The following is a 17,756-nucleotide window of genomic DNA, read 5'->3' as shown; positions in this document are numbered from 1 at the left end:
AAGGCTCCTGGAGGAGGGGTCTTAACAAAGTGGTGATGATGAGGAAGATAGTGCTGATAAAGCCAGAAATCCATCCCATATTCTGCTCTGAGGTGGAGGAAGAATCTGTTTGGGCACTAGTACTTCCTAAAGAGCAGAAAAAAACAAAAGGAAGGAAGGAAGAAAGGAAGGAAGGGAGGGAGGGAGGGAGGAAAGAAGGAGTGATGGAGTTGGGATCCACATAAATTTCCACCTTTTTTTCTTTAAAAGCAACTTAAGATATTTTGAAATAGTTTGACAGTGTATTTTAAAACTTAAGTTGGGATTGTGGTTCAGTTAAAAAAATTAGTGTTTTATTTTGGTTTGTGGTTCATGGTTCGTTGAAGTCTGTCTGAAATATGATTTGATTTACAAAAATATTATAACAGTAGAGATAGGGAGGTATAAATTCTACGAGAGCCACATCTTCGTAAGTATAAGCACCTGAGCATTTACTGTATGCCAGACACACCCGCACAATCCCCCTGAGTCCTCCCAGCAGCCCCAAAAGGTAACATCCCGGAAATACTGCACTTTCAAGAGCCTGAACCCAGAATTTCCTCTCACATTTCTCCTTCCCTCACTCCCAGAGACCTCTCTTTATCTTATCACAACCTGCATGCCCCTCCCCGTTCTCACAGTTCATTATCTCTCTTCATTTCACCTAGCTCCTTAATCGTCAGAACAAGGCTCTCAATTTCTACACCTATTCACCTCAGCAATGCCAAACCCTCTTCACCCAGATACTCTCCCTCCATTTGTTGCTGGAAAAGGGTCAAAATATCTTGCCAACTGAGACCATTGAACTCCCAGGGGCCCTCACCATAGCTCGGTCTTTTTACTCATCTCAATCTGAATACTCACCAAATTCCCAAAAGCGATTATTCCAAATCTTTCGTCACGTTCTTTAAGCCTAGAATTACTCTCCCCCCACCCCCCATTTTTTTTTTTTTCCTTCAGTCTTTACAGATGACCAACCCTCTTTACCGAAATGGAAGTTTTTAAAAGACGGAGCATCACTGTTCTTGCTACTTTTCCTTGACATCCCTAGCTTAACCAACCTCCTCCTTCCAGTATCATTGACTGAAACTCACTCAGATCCCCTTCCTGCAAGACTAACCTGCCTCAATCTTTCCTAAAATAAAGACCTATTTCCAACTATTCCTTCTGTTTTCTATTACCTTGCTCTATCCTACATCCATAGTCGGCTGCGAAGATAATCTTGCCTCAAGGCTGTCTGAAGAGACTCTTTCCTCTGGACACCTGATTTCTCTAAAGACACACCCTTCCGCACTCATTCACTCCTTAAATCCTCTGGAATGCGCTTTCTACAACTCTCATGACCACCTGCCCTTCCTGGCCCCACCACACACATACTACTCTATTGAAACTTCTGTTTGAAAGGCTTTCAAAGACCTCCCAATGGTATTTCCAATAGCCTTTTACTCAGCCTTTGTCTTCCCTGATCTCCAGGAAACATGTAACAGAGCTGACCATCTTTTCTTGAAGCTTTGTTCTTCTCGGGCTTCTGTGACACTGGATTCCCCCAACATTTTGCCCTTTCTTTCCCCTTCCCTTTACCAAAGGCTCATCTTCCTCCTTCCCACCACAAAATCTGTGTTTCCCTAGGTCTGTCTAGCCTCTTCTGGACACATTCTCTCCCTGGATGCTTTAACCTATTCCCAACGCTCCACCTCGTGTTTCAGGAGGCTCTGAGCTTGGGGGCCACGGCTCCAGCTCTGCCTGGGAAGGGTAGTGATGTGTGATTCATGTAGCCAAATTAAAGTGGCCAAACCAAGCTCACTGCCTCTATATACTGACTTTAGGACAATCCCAGGGGAACAGTAAAAAAATGTTTATGACCATCTTCTGGATGCAAAAGGAGTTCTTACAGTGGTTCATACTGTGGGTGCTACTAGCTCTTTAGGCTGGACAATTCTGCCTTAATGAGACTGAATTGCACATGGAAGGGCCTTTTGCGTCCCTGGTGTCTGAACATTTGAGTATCACAATTTAGCACTTCCCCCACTCCAATTTAACACATTAAAAAATGCAGAAAAATCCCTGTATCAGAATGGCTGGGTTCTTTCTTATGCGAGCCCAGAACAAGCAAGGCTCTACTAACTTTTTATTTTCCTAATCATCTAAAACTAGACATCTAGGACCCTCGTTTACTAAGCCACCCCCACCCCCCCCATCCAGTCACCAACCAAATCTTATCAATTCTTTCCGTACAATCTTAAATCCATCTCATCTAATACCTCCACACTGCCACTACTCCTTTTTACAGCTTTCTTTCAACTGGGCACCACCTTCTAAACTCAGGCTTTCTCATCCAGCCATTCTAGCAAACTAGACCATATTACCCCTCCCCACCCGCCCCACCTTCCAACCTCTACCCCCCAGTCTGGCTAACCTGAATTATTCACTCTTCACCTAATATATTAAGCCCATGCTTTCTATCTTCAAATCTTTGCTGTCATGTCCCTTCCACCTGAAATGTCACCTTCCACGATGTAACCAACGATCCCATCTCCCGAGTTAGAAATTTGGCATCATCTTTAAGTTCTCCATCGCCTTCCACATGTGGTCATAAAATCTTCTGGAGGACACAGATCCCTTTGGCACACTGATGAAAGCTAGGAACTTCTCCCCAGGAAAGAGCTAATATGTGCAACATTTTACATACGATTTTAGGGGCTTTATGTACTCAAATGTCTAAAAATTTGGTTGTTCCTCTTGTCCACAGTTTAACTGCCTTCTTTTGGGTCCTCTCTATCTCACAGCTGTCCTAACAGCTAGCTAACTGATTTCCCTGCCCAGCCTCTCCCCTGATGAGCAATAGTGTATGCCCTGCATGCCACCAGCTTACTTCCTACAGAAGGATGGCTGTTCCCGACCTGACTTAATGTTACACACTCAGTAATTATTTAACTCAATGTTTTGGAGTCTGTTAAACTTTCAGTTAAACAAAAGAACATATCCACTCCCTTGGAATTGGTCTGATGCATTTGACCTATAAAACTGTGAACAGAGAGAGAGAAAGTAAAGACAAAGTCATTTCTAGAATCTTTCACGAGGTAGGACTGGTTTGATCATAAATGGTCTCCCAAAAGGGCCATTTTTAGGCAGATCCCTGAGGGCAGGGAGAGAGACAGATCTTGTCTTAGAGCAGAGCTAAAAGGAAATTCTAGGTGATGGGAATGACACGAAGAAAACAATGGAGTGTAATAACCTGAGATCATACAAAACCCGAAGCTACATATTTGCACCCAACCTACATACACAGCACCAAAACAATGAGACTTGAACAGATTCTGTAAAGTGACGCATCAGCTAACACAGTAAGAACCCAAGGAAGCAACACTGCTTTCCTTTCTCTCTCTCAGCCCCCACCTCTTCCTTCCTCCCTCAGGCTCTCTCTCCTCCTCTCACTGGAAGCCTTGCAGCCTGGACCGTACACATCTAAAACTCCCCTGATATACTGAAAATGCCCGTGGGTCACACAGCAACAACAGCTTCTGAGGTGCTGACATTATCTGTATGGCGTCTTTCTTACAGAAACCTCATGTTCCATTAGAAATTAAAGAGGCCTAGAAAGAAGCCACGCCTCCTGCTCCGCTGCCCTTTCAAAAAGCTAACGCTACAAAGGAAGTATGTGATGAAGACAGTCATGAGTATTCGTAATAAAATAAATCCAAGGATTCTGACATAAGGAGTAGAACAGTGTCGATTTTTCACATTTAATGTGGAAATTAAACGCAGGGGAACTTATCTGTCCACAAAACAGCTATATTTAAGTGCAGCTGTAAGTCAAATGGAAACAGAGACAATAGTGGCCAATTCCTCAGTATTCAGGATATATTTAGGGTGGCTACTTTCTTGAAAAGCAATCTAGAATATGAAATTTCATATATATAGCTCCATTTTCCCCTTACTGACTCATGTAGATAAACTGGTGTCCCAAAAATGTCTTAAAAACAGTTTTAAAACATCAAAACACAGAAGGCCTGTTTGGTCTATATAAAACAGGAAAATACTGGGCGCCTGGGTGGCTCAGTCTTTAAGCGTCTGCCTTGGCTCAGGTCATGATCCCAGGGTCCCGCACTCAGCGGGGAGCCTGCTTCTCCCTCTCCCACTCCTCCTGCTTGTGTTCCCTCTCTCGCTGCCTCTCTCTCTCTCTGTCAAATAAATTAATTTACAAAATCTAAAAAAATAAATTAAAAAATAGGAAAATACTAAAGTTCATAAATATGAAAACTATCCATCAGTAATAGGTGACTTCCAAAAAGATGGTATTAAGAGTTTGCAGTAAAAAGAAGAATAGAAATTCATAAAGAATAGGAAAGGATATCTCAGAGCTCAGGAACAGAACCAAGGAGTGCCTAAGTACAACTGGCTGAAATTCTCAATGACGTGAATTTCTTGGATTTTCACAATTTTTAGCCATTAAAATAATATGATTTTCTAAATTTTTGTTCACTTTTTTCCTTGACAACCGAAGAACTATATATTTATTGGAGGAAGCAAGAAAGACTGGAAGGTCGAAAAAAATGTAAACAATCCCTAAAAATAAGTCGCTTGTGATTCTACCTACCAACAGAGGAAAATATTTGTTAATATTTTGGCAATTTTCCTCCAGTCCTTTTTTTTAACGCATTCTTGAGACTGTAGTGTATGCATGATTAAAAACACGAATATAATCTTCCCTAGTTTACACTTTATTGTTTTGAAATTCCACATGTTTAAATAAGCAAAATGGAACCCAAATACAATTCTATTTATTAGGGTAGCACTCTGTCTCGCACCAAGTTTTGTCACTGCTGCCACTTAATAAGTGCTAAGTAACAATAGGTGTATTGATTCATTTCTTGAACACACAATTTAGTTTGTTCCATTTAATTTTTTCACCTGTCCTTACTCCAGAAAAATCTTGCTTCCTTTCCTCATGGCCCATCTATCCTATTTTAAAATTTACTAAGCTTTTAAAATGTGTTAAGCAAACCATTCTCTACAGATGCGAGATTAAAAACAAACACCCACCAAACACCTACAGATGTCCAAGGACAAAAAAAAAAAAAAAGTTTATTTTTTCTGAGTAATGCAAAGATGGCGTCTTTGAAAACCAAATGTACAAACAAGACAAAGGAAAGAATTCAGGAAATCATCATGCATATACTAATAATCATATCTGTTTTCAAGCAAATTAAAAGGTAGAAATTCTCATTGATAAGAGTCATCAATGCTCTTTTTTTTCCTTCTCCAATCATATCTTTGCATAAAATAGAAAGGATTGGAAGGCTTTCTTTCCCCAGAGAGAAGGCAAACTCTGCTAATAAGAGCATGATACAGGAACAATTGTTTTAAAATATGGTGGAGTGCACTCTTCTACTTTTTGGTTCTTTCTTTCTCTCTCTCCTTCCAGTGGTGGAGAGTCTCATCTTCATGCTCCAGGTCCTTACCCGCCTGGAGGCTGCCCCCGCTTTCTAAACATAGTCCATTCTTAGAGGCTGTGTCAAGGTCTCCCAGGATCACACAGAGCCTCCCAGGACCACCCGCTGTTGCTTGCTCTCTGGGGACATTAATAATAACAGCACCTCAGAAGGACTGATGGCAACAGCCCTGTGGAATGGGCACTATTATCCTTCCTTAACAGAAACTGAGGCTTAGACAGGTTAAGTGAAAAGCATGCAAGTGGTAGAGCCAGAACTTAAGCCAGGGTCTTTCAATTAGGTTGAGTGACCGTCAAAGAAGTTAACAGTGTGAAATCCACATTATCATCAGGGTTCAAGGTATATGCTAAGAGGCAAAATGTTAGTGGAAAAAGAAGGAAAAGTATGGTTTATAATTATGGGTTTTTTTTATAACTAGTTTTAAAAAGCGAACTGGGTTTTTGGGAGACTGGCTTACTGGACTGGGCGAATAAAAATACACAGTACCACGCGATACTTGGGACATATGGATGTAAGAAATTATTCATTGCTTATTGGAAATTCAAATTTATCTTGGCGTCCTGGATGTTACCTGACAACCCTAGAGTAAAGGCCTTTATGAAACAAACAAAAAACACTACTAAATTACAGAGCTACACTTCCCAAAGCTGAAATCTGGGACGCTCTGTGTGCCACATGTCTTTGGGAGGCCAAGGAAAGGGAAGTGTAGTGGGGCTCCAGCTGTTCTTAGCTGGGCTTCCTTCTCTTTTTCCTAGTAGCAGACCCAGCCCTTCTTGATGTCAGAGACCTCGCTTTTGCCAATTAGGCCATTTAATAAATTCACGGCCTCAAAATTCCTGACCCTTCTCTCCTTTATATGGATGTTGTGAAGATTAAATACAATTGAGGTTGGGAGGGACTATCATCTATATATCTTTAAATACTTATTTTTGGTGGAGTGCTTTGAAAATATATTCTCAGAAACCTGGGCAAGACAGACTCCCCACCCCCCGCAACACACACACACATACACGCCCTACCACCAAGAATGAGCTTGACAAGTATTGCTAATATGTGGTGAGCCCAGTTGACATCAGCCCCTAAATGGAAGAAAGAACAAAAACAAGAAATGTGTTCAAAATCTGAAGTGAACTACAGAAAATGTACTGAGCCGCCAAAAGGGGTACCCAGCAGAAAAAAGGGGTAATCACAGATAGAGAATTCTATACTTTTCAAATGGCTATGGATACATATTTAAAGCACAGTTCCTTGATTCAGAAATACTACTTTATCACCAACCCTCTGAGATAGCCTAATGTGAAATAAGGATAAGACCTTACTTATGCATACCAATTTAGTTTTCTGTTACCTTCCCCTCAACTGCCACTCTCTGTGGCCTGAGTATGTTTACCTTCTTCTAAAAACAACAAGTTGGGAATAGCTCAGTGTTCATTTAAATATTTCTATGCACAACTTTAATCTTCAAACTTAACAAAACCCCAATCTACTACACATCGATTGCTGTGAACAGAAAGTGCTTGAAGAGGATTAATCAACAGCTTTGTATGTCATCCTCCAACAAGGCCAAACACTGAATCACTGTTGGATTCTTCACGTGCAGCTACACCCAGTTAATCTTCAAGAAAGCAGCAAACTATGTAAATCTACTTGAACTGGGGAGATAAGTACTTCACTCATCAAAAGTTAGCAACATTTAACAAGTACAGCTATTAGCTGGCAATATCTTTGTAAAGAAAAAGAAAGATACACACGCGCGCACGCGCGCGCGCGCACACACACACACACACACACACAAATTCTTGCATTCACTCCTCTTCCTCAAAGGCCCCATTGCAAACCACGACAGCATATAGCAAGAAAGGAATTGCTACATGCCACAATTTGTAAAAACCAAATTCTATGACATAACTGAGTCAACTACCCAGAGAAAGCAGTTCTAAAATGGAAGTCAGAAAACATGGAGAAGTGGCTTGTAAAAGAATTCAAAGCAAAATGGAAATACTTGTTTTCTGTATTTAAAGCCTTTAACATAAAGTATTTTTTTCTTTTGAAACACAATAAAATATGTTCATAACTATAGAAGTCCTGATAAATGGTTTTTGTTTAGGTTGCAGGGCATTTTCATACAATCAGACTGAATATGCTTAAGGAATATCATGTTTCTGAAAGTCACAGTCAATAATAGGATGTACACACTTCTCCACTGAGGCTTGGACAAACAATCTTTGTCTAGATACTGCCTACTGGCTTATCACTTCACTCAAAAGTGTCTCACTTTGACCTAAGCCAAGCAGGTGTATTTCTAATGTGTTCATAGGCCTGTGATGCAGGAAAATCCTGTTTATCCGAGATGATGCCGGAGATCAGTGCTCTTTGATGCCCTCGATATACTACATGGGGCAGGAGGGGGACGAGCACCACCTACCTCTGCTTTAACTGAAACTGGCTGACTCCGATACATGTAAAATATAAAGTTTTTAAAAAGAGATTCTACAGTCATTCACTGAAGCAATACTTTGGCTTTCAAATGTCATGAACCCATCATCCATACCATCCATTTACTTCATCCTTCACTTTCAACCTCACAACCTCCACCCTTCCCATCAAAAAAAAAAGGCAGGAGGAATCCCTAAACTGGACTTTTGAGATGAAAAAGGCAATGGGCAGTGATGCGGATGAGCTCTGTACGAGTTTCTACTGAGATGTGCCCGTAAGCAGGCAATTGCAATGTGATGGTTTTAAGAGCTTGACTGCCAGGGTCCAAATCCCGGCTCGGCACTTTGGGTTGTACAGACTGGGCAAGTTACTTAATCTATGCCTCAGTTTTCTCAGCTGTAAGGGAGATGGTATTACTTGTCTCATAGGACTGTCAAGATGACTAAAATTAGTTAATCCACCTAAAGCACTTAGAACAGCGACCTGCAGCAGGCAGTAAGGTGCTCAGTGATGGTTAGCTACTACTAATATGTATGTCTAAAAAACTGTGATCCTCCTATCTTTCTCCAAAAGGTGATTTTTAGGTATTCCTCACATTCCATTTTTTCCTCAGGCAAATTATCTGAAATCAGCTCTAAGAGCTGCTTATATATTTGTAGATTAAAATCAAATCACATTGTACACCTAAAATTTACCTATTCTTTCATCGAAATGAACAAATTTATACAAACCAAAAGGTGCAAGCTTAACATCACAAAATCTTACAAAAGGCATTAATTAGACTTCCCGTTTAGACGAAGCCAGGATGAGATCACAAAGTCACTCATGGTAACCAGGTCCCCACGCTGTAAGTGTGCTTTCCCAGTGAATGGCTAAATACTAACAAAAGAAGCCTTTGACTCAAATACCACTGGTACCCGGGGTCTTGTGTCTGTATAATGCCTACACATTCATTTCTTTCTTTGCCTATAGAAAAAAGAAAGTCTGTTTGTTTTTCTGATTCAGTCAGCCCTTTTAGTCTCTGAATCTAAGGAGAGCCCAGTGAAAAGAAGAGCATCTTATCAGCGTGCTCCAGACCAGCAGGCTGTCCCCCTCCACACACAAAACCTCCAGCCCCTCACAGCAAAAGGGCCTCGCCCTCAGAGCCTTTTCCCCATTTCAGAGCTAACACCCCACCGGGTTTTGACAACAAATAAATGAATACATGAGGCCTTTACATAATTAGCCATCTTTTCAGGTAGAGAGAGGTGGGTGGAAGAGGAGGGTTCAGGAGAAGAATATTTATTGTAAATCGGCATCATTGATGAAGTTGATGTAAGTGTGCTGGATCCGAGGACATTTATTTTAAATGAGGCCACACGAAGTGAGTTTAGAGATGCCTGGTTTTGAATCTAGACAATTTTAGCATATACTTCAGACAAGTCAGAAATGCAGATTTTTTTTTTCGTGGAAAAAAAAAGGAGCTTTTCTTAAGCCAGGTAAAAGTTGCATTGACTTGGACAGCAAAGGACACAGACCAGGGTGTTTACTACCTTTTCAAGGGAAAGCTAACAAGTAAAAGAACCCAAGACCAGAAAACAATACTTTCTGACACTGTCACTGTTTGACCAAATTAGCCCTACTTTCAGATATACTTATGCTAAGACATACCCCCCATCAAATGACTTTGAGAACAAAAAGGACTACATATAATCAATAATCCTGTGAATGTCTTTAGGAAAGCCACCAGGCATCCTTGTCATCTGTCATGATCTTAACAGAGCTACGGTCTGCATGGAAGGATAGAGTTCGCTTGTATCATTATTGGGATAATAACTTAATTGATTTGTCTCCGTGGCTAAGGATGTAGACAAGAGATTTATTATGGTAGAAAAATATCTGCAATCGTGTTTTTGTTTTCTCAACAAGCATCTTGCCGCTGACCTCTAAATAAGTTTAACCTTTTCTAAACAGACCTGCACATTTTTTACATAATTTAAAGCTAGGTTTTGTTATTGCTGCTGCTGAAAGGCTCTGTGAGATTTATCACAACATGGCTTCAGTAACCTTCTTTTAAAAACAAAGATGAAAAAACAAAACAAAAGGCCGAAACTATAAGCTCCCAGCTCCACTCCTTTTCCCGGCAGGGGATTTCGATCTAACCACTAAAGTGCCTTTGGAGTTCAATCTGTTAAAAAATGTATGAAACGGTATTAAAATAGGAAAAGGCATGTGTATGACTCAGGCTTATCCAAGTATCTCTGCAACTAGGATGTCACAGGATTTCCCTGTGCTTCTGAAAACTGAAAACCTTGAGAAAGTGACAGAAGTTCCTGTTTCGCGTCTCTTTTTTTTAATATATATATGGGGGGTGACGCGCGCGGACACACACACACACACACACACACACACACACAAGCACACACACAAATTGGTCTTCCGGGTTTGCTATGAATCAGGCAGGTTCTTTCGGGTTCCGAGTGAAGATTGTTGCAAACCAACGTTACGACTTATTATCGTACTCTTCTACACACAAAGGTTTCAGGGTGAAAAAAAAAAACCCAAACTTGTTGCAGAGCTGGGGCGAAGCCCCTGGCCCGGCGCGCTGCGCTCTCGCCGCCTCTCCACCCCTTCCCCTTCCTCCACGTCCCACCCGGCGCGGCCGGCGGAGACGAGGGCATCTCCCCAGCTAAGGTCACCGGCCCGAGCCGTCCCCGCGGGCCGCCTCCTTCGGAAACAAGGTCACCGCCCAGTCCGGTCCCTCCGAGGAGAAGAGCGGTGTCCGGCCGAGCGCTGGCGCCCTTTGTAAAGCTGGGCGGCCGGCCTCGGCGCGGCATCCCGGCCGCCGCCTCACCTGCTTGCGATAGGGCGTCCTGCAGTTGCTGCTGCCCCCGGGGTTGCCGCTGCTGCTGGGGAAGATCATCGCGGCGGGCGCGGGCGGCGGGCGCGGGCGCGGGGCAGCCTCGCCGCGAGGGGGAGGGCGCAGGAGGGGCCGGCCCGGGCCGCGGCGCTCTGGGAACTCCCTCTCGCCGCGCGGCGGCGGCCGGCGGGGGCTGCAGCTCGGGGCTGACTTCTCCTCCGCCCTCGACCTCCCGACTCGCCTAAAAGTGCGGCGCGACGGCGGCGGGCGAGACTCGGGCAGCTCGGGCGGCCGCCGCCCTGCGTGCCATGGACGGGAGTTCGCGCGCGGAGCTGGCGGCGCCGCGGACTCTGCCGGCGGCAGCGGAGGAGCAGCGCCGCCGCGTCCCCACCTACCGCGGCCTCAACCACCGCCCCGAGAGCGCGCCGGCCGGGGGCGGGGAGGCGGCAGCGCACCGCCTCGCGCCGCGCCCAGGCCCACCCGCGCCTCCCCGCCCGCCCTCTGGGCGTCGCGCCCGCAGCCCCGCCAGCCGATCGGCCCCCGCCCGCTCCCTCCCGGACTTGGGGCCGGGGCCGGGGCCGCGCCGCCCCGGGAGCCGCCGGCGCCCCCGCTCCGTGCAATGGTTGGGTCTGGCTCCCCGCGTGCCGCACATTCCTTGGAGTAGCCACCCCCCTCCTCTTTTCTTTTTTTCCCCTCGGCTCTTTGCCTAAGCACCAGCGGTAGCTTTGCACCCCTGCTCGAAGCCCCTTTTAAGGGTATGGCTTCGGGGAGCGCTCTGACACCTGGGTAGTAACTGAACCAGTCCCGGGTCTTCTCTCTTTTCTTTCATCCTTCCAAACTACCCACCACCCCCGCCCCCAGTCTCCCCAAAAGGGTGCGAGCAATCACTCCTACTTCAACCAACAAACCAGCCTTCCATCAAACCTCTGCAAATCCGCGTTCCCCCAAATCACAACGCTAAAATTTTAGCACGGGAAAACAGGTCTACACTCCCCACCCTCTCACCGCAAGTACGCACGGTAAAGTTCTATACTTCATTCCCATGCCAGAGTTTACCAGCTTACCTTCAAGATCACAGTATCAAAGAGCGAAGATCACTTAAGGCCATTGGTTTGGTAAGCCTTCCTTTAAACTGGAACAGTGTAATCCTTCTATACGTTAAATAATAGATGCCACCGAATGTGTTCTAGTGAAGGGACACAGAAACTGCAAAAAGGAGACAAAGGGAGGAGGTAGTTTCCTTTGTTTCCCAGTTGAAATTATCTAAGGCGGCTTAAGATGCCCCTTTTCTTGATCACTTTCAAGTTGGTGTTTGAAGCCTAGAACCTGTGCATCGCAGAAGGGCCTCTACAGCAAGTCCTACAGGCAGACCCCGGGCAGGGTCTGGCAGGCTTGCCATCTCTCATGTTGGCCTGTTCGGCTGTATTACAGGGTAGTATCACAGCGGTATTACAAAGTTTTTCCCCTGGCCTCTGGCCTCTAACACCTTGGAAAGAGCCATCTGCCATGATAATGAAAAATCCTAACTCCTCTAAGAAGTGAAGACACTCAACTTGTGGCTACCATAAGGAAAACAAAGTGTCCCCTAGGGTCTTCTAGTGAAGCTGTGGCTATTTGATCTCAGTGTTCTGAGTTTGAGCCCCATGCTGGGTGTAGAGATTACTAAATAAATAAATAGATAAACTGTTAAAAAAAAAAAAAAAAGGTGTGGCCATTCAAAGGTTTTTCCAACAGCAAGGAACTGAAAATATTCATCTTAGTTAACCTGCTGGTGACTTAGTTACCATATTCCATCTCCATATCCCAAGATGCTCCCAACATTCTCCAGCAAAAGTGATGAGAACTAGCAAGTCTCACCTAATTAAAAACAACCATATACACAAAATATACATATATGTAATTCCTAATTCTTTCCATTAAAAACAAAAAGCAGCAACAAAGGAACTTATTCTAGGCACAGTACTAGGTACACCATGGACAAGTAAGAACTTGCTAGATAAAATTCACAGAAACATATCTGTCCTTTAAAGTGATTTAAATAAATACAGCACAACTAACATTCAGTTGCGTGTTAATATTATATACATGCTAGAACTATTTCCTACTACTCCATGGGTTTACAATTGTTTCAGCTGCCGATTTGCTATCTCCCGTCACTAGGATGCTTTACTGCAAGTTATCAACCACAGGTATAAAATATAAGGTGTTAGGTAGAACTGTTCAAGTTATAGGCACCTTTTCCTGAGAACCTAATGCCCAGGACCCCAGAAGTTCAGACCTATCATCTATGGAAATATTCCATGTACAACCTCAGTTGTCATGACTGGTCTCTTAGGAAACCACAATTTAAACCACAAAGAACAGCATAGATTAATTTTTCTACGGCTCTGCTCTAAGTTCACAATACTTTTGATGTTGTGCTATTCTAGAATGCTAAGCCGTGATTTGATAGCCTGCAATAGTTTTACAGGGATAAGGCAAAATTTCAAGTGATAACAAAATTTAAATTAGAATACTAAAATATACTAATAACACTTTATACTAAGTATGCTAAGAATACATTAGTATTCTTATTAAATATAAATAATATTAAAAAGAATCTTTTTAAGAATAAAAAAGATATCTAAATATCAGAAAAATACAGTATCCTATACTGATGAATGACATACAAGGAGAAAACAAAAGGCATATATTTTTAAAAACAATGTCTATCAGCCAGGGTTCAAAAGTTTCAGGCTTAAGTAGGTACTATACTCTTAACTAAGTAAAGCATTATAAAGAAAGGAGAAGATAGGCTCAAAGACTATAAAATGTAATGAAGTCACTAAAGCCCAAATGATTCCAACCTAAGAGAGATAACAGAAATATGAAATCATGTGTGTATATATAATCAGTGATAGATATTCACAAGTGCTTAGTTGTAAATGATTACAGAGATAGATCCTAGTGAGATTCATCTGGGAAAGTTTATTGACCTTTGAAACAAATATGTTTTAAGACAGACAAAGCAAGGAAACATTCCAGAGAAGCTGCAAGTTATCATGGGAAGAATAAGGGCTTTGGAATCTGTCCTGTAAATGCTCCTTCTCCTGAAAGGGAAACTGAGACTTTGCTGTCCAGGCAGTCCTACAACACCCTCCACCCCGAGCTCAGCTGGTGGGTAAAGTTATGGGAATCTGACCCAAGAGCAGCCAATCCAGAGACTGGCCAGTGACCTATGACATGGTTCGGATAGAAAAAATGAACAGATCCAATCAGATTCTCACCCTTGGGAATCTGATTCAGAAAACTCCAAGAGCTTAACTAGTTAGGAAAGAGGCTGAAACTGCAACAGTGCCAGGGGGTAGAGTTGAGGCCACAAAAAGCCAAAACCATATGCAAGCCAAGGTTATGAAGAAGCAGAAACTATGAGTAAACAGGAAGCTCACTGGCAGCAAGCAGAGAGTAAAGCAGATGCCAGGAGCGGTGAGCACTTGGCCGTGAGATGATGAAGGGAGCAGCAGTCCCTAGAGCTGCTTTGGCTTCCAATAGCCCCTCCATGTGTATACTTAACCCCACACCCCCCTTCTTTAGATGGCTTAAGTGAATCTGGATTTCACACTCCAAGGAACAAAATTTAAATAGCCGAACAAATCTGGCTCCACATTTCAGCTTCTCACTTACTAGCCACGTGGCCTGGGGCAAGTGAGTTAACCTGAGTCCCAGACTCCTCACAGATTGTCTTAAGTATGCCTATGGTATACCAACAAAAGTGCCAAACTCAGTAAATGGCAGCTGTTATTATTGTTTTTCCAGGTTTTATAGCGGTGGTTTGTAGATTTAAGTGGGTGTACTGTATACATAACTGATGCCTAGGACGTCTGGCTGACCATCGAAAAGAGCAGGAGCAAGGGTATAGATGGAATTGACAACAAGTAAAAAGAGCTTTCTAAGTCTGTGTACACCAGACTTAACTTTCAGAGGTTAAAAAAAAAGTGTGGCAAAAAGTCTGTTTCAATAGCCTAGGTGCCCTGAAGATTTTCTCCCGCATTTGTTTTTGTCCCATTTCCTTTAAAGAAGTTATGTGTTGAACCGGGACCATTTCGGTATGAATGGGAAGACGGTGGGCAGCATCAGAGATCACACTCTGTAAGGCAGGAGGAGTCTGTGAAGGAGGCTAATAAGGACTGAGCCAATCGGTACAGGCAGAAGCCGGCGATCTCAGTAGAGGAGAGGGGACCCGAGACCTCCAAGCATTTGTAGACCTGGAATTTGAGAATCTGAACTTAGGAGACATTTGTCCCAAGAAACAATCTGAAAATGTGACTTTCATTTATATAAATCATTGACAACAACCCTATGAAGTGGGAAGGGTGATTAGGCTCCATTTACGGATGACAGGGAAAAAAGTAGGACTGATTGACCTACCCATTTCTAGTAAGTAGCAAGCAGTGTTAAAACTGAGACCCAGCTAGGGTTAAAAGACTTCATCCTGTGCTCCTTTAACTCTATAATGCTGTCTCCCCACAAAGCCTTATAAATAATGCTCCAATTCCTAGGTGAGTACTGTAACCCGTACAGCACCCGAGTTGCTATACACTAATAATGCAAGGCATAAAGTGATAAGTCCCAGCCAAGTGGTCTAGACAAGTATGTGCTACGGGAGTCCGCCAGAGGGAAAGATCAATACAGGATGCACAACACGGGTGTGGGAAGCTCAGATGTATACATGTTTTGTTTGAGAGACATTTAGAAAGAAGCACTATGCAGATGACCAGAAAAACAGACCTTGAGATACAGGGCTTGTATGAGAGAGCATGTGGATTTGGGGTGATAGCTGCTGAAATCATGGCTAATCGATGAACTCCCAGAAGGGAGCAGATGACAAAAAGTCAAAAGGCTAGGGAGCCCCCTCATTCCAACACACACTTTACTGAGCCCCGCAGAAGAAAGGAGCCTTTGAATGAAATTACTACAAAGAAAGTATGGTGAGGAAACTAAGCTTTGAAAGAAGAAAAAAAATGGGAGCAGAGGAGATGTCCAGTGAGATAAGAAAGAATAGAACATCTCTATCAACAAAAGAACAGATCTATAGCAGGTTCTATGCCTCTATCACTGCTAAAGCATTTCAGGCACTTTTTTTATTTGGATCACAATTAAAAACAGAGAGGACTCGAGGAAAAATTCACCCAACATTATTTCAAATTACAATTTTTAATGAATAAAATATAATCACATGGTATTGGTTAGTATAAGCAGTTCACACTAAAAAATTGTTTACATTTAAGAGTCTCTATGTTTAAAAGCTCACAAAGCCTCTGGCTCCCAGCAAAAGAGAGAGAGAGAGAAAAAAAGAAAAAATATGAGGTCAGCAGATTCTTTAAATTTCTGTTCTTTCCTGGTACCAAATAGAGTTGATAAAGTACCCAATTTCTAAAGTAGCAGCAATATTTTCTCTTATTTACTATTTTGCTTTTTAAAAAATCTACGATCCTTATTCTAGACTTAAAGCCTCCCTAGACACACATAAAATCGTATGTATATAAAAATGAAACCACTATAATAAAACTATAGCTCTATAGCTAAAATCCTAGAATGCATACAGAACAACATAAATATAGCCGTATTCTGAGGAGTCTGACCACAAGCAATATTCCGATGATTCTTAAATCTATTCTGGGGAGCCACACAGAACAGGCTTTGCCCTACTACTGTTTTCTCTGCAAGGACTAATAAATAATAGCTGTCATTTACTGAGTAACTACTATATTCCAGGCACTCTCTCAGCATGTCCCCTGCCCTTGTGTCCCTGTCTCTCTCACACACACACAATCACGAGGAAAGAACGTTTATCCCACTTTACTGAAGAGAAAACTGAAGTACTGAAGCTTGGAGGTTTAAGGAACTTTCCCAAGGCCACAGATCCAATACAAGATGGAACTGGGGTTTGAACTCAGGTCTCTCCAACTCCAAAGTCCCCTGCCTCCCATAACACTAATAATGGTTATTATAACTCTTAGCTAAGGGTCAAGTCCAAACCCCACAGGGGAAAACTTAAGAGCCCAAGACTAAGTATGTATCTTTCCCAGTTACCATCTATGTGACCTCAGGCAAGTTACTTAAAAAAGGATACGGAATAACGTCGAATTTTCATTCAGTTGAATATGAAGGCAAGTTTTCCAATATTAGAATATACAGTTAACAGTACAGATATATATTCTCACCTAATCTAGCTCCTAAATCTCTTTTAACTGATGGTTACTAAGATGTAACTCCTCTCTTGGAGCAGTTTTATTTTCTGGGATAGGTGGCAGAATGGAGTTGGGAGAGGATGCAGAAAGAACTACCTTCTAGAAGCTGGGATGGTGACTAGGTCGAAGGTACTTCCAGAAACGTGCACTGGAACTGAAAACATGTTTTCCCTTGAAAGTAGTAGACCATATTAGTGATTAGTTTCATTGTGGGATTCATAGATGTTTATAGGTCAACTAAAATCCTAATCACTATTTAGGACGTTTCTCTCTATGGCAAAACATCCTCCAACTCTGAAGCAAATCATTTACACTACAAAACTTTTGGATATAATCTGCTCATAAATTAGTTATCGCCCTGCTCTTATAGAATAGTTAATAAGGGGTGCCTGGATGGCTCAGTCAGTTAAGTGTCTGCCTTCGGGCTCAGGTCATGGTCCCCAGGGTCCTGGGATCGAGCCCCACATCGGGCTACCTGCTCAGCAGGGAGCGTGCTTCTCCCTCTCCCTCTGCCTGCCACTCCCCCTGCTTGTGTGTGCTCACTCTCTCTGTCAAATAAATAAATAAAATCTTAAATTAAAAAAGAATAGTTAATAAAATTCAAAGCTTACTCATATTTCTGAAATCATGGTTCTCTGTAAGTTAAATCTCTTTTCCAAAGTTTTCTATAAAAATAACTATATGGGTTCTTATTCTTTTCAAAAAAAAAAATCTGGGACAGGAGAAGGCTATATGACAAGATTTTTGTCTTTATTTTATACTACATTGAATTTATATCAA

General features: G+C 42.6%; 1 protein-coding gene across 5 annotated transcripts in view; it reads right to left on the bottom strand.

Moving 5' to 3' along the window:
• The window catches only part of RBMS1 (RNA binding motif single stranded interacting protein 1), a 206,357-nt gene that overhangs the window by 117,974 nt on the left and 70,627 nt on the right, over nucleotides 1-17,756 (bottom strand). For 2 of the 5 annotated variants that reach the window (XM_032409622.1, XM_032409631.1), the window contains exon 1: nucleotides 10,741-11,122. The exons of the other annotated variants lie outside the window; for them this stretch is intronic. In XM_032409622.1, the coding sequence (XP_032265513.1) occupies nucleotides 10,741-10,809 (69 nt within the window). In that variant the 5' untranslated portion in view covers nucleotides 10,810-11,122. Of the gene's footprint in view, nucleotides 1-10,740; nucleotides 11,123-17,756 lie in introns of those variants that run through there. 5 annotated transcript variants of the gene reach the window in all.

This window comes from Phoca vitulina, unplaced genomic scaffold (genome assembly GCF_004348235.1).
Source record: "Phoca vitulina isolate PV1807 unplaced genomic scaffold, GSC_HSeal_1.0 scaffold1, whole genome shotgun sequence".
Classification (NCBI taxonomy): Eukaryota; Metazoa; Chordata; class Mammalia; order Carnivora; family Phocidae; genus Phoca; species Phoca vitulina.
The sequence above is the reverse complement of the archived record's forward strand: the minus strand, read 5'-3'. Positions and strand labels throughout refer to the sequence as shown.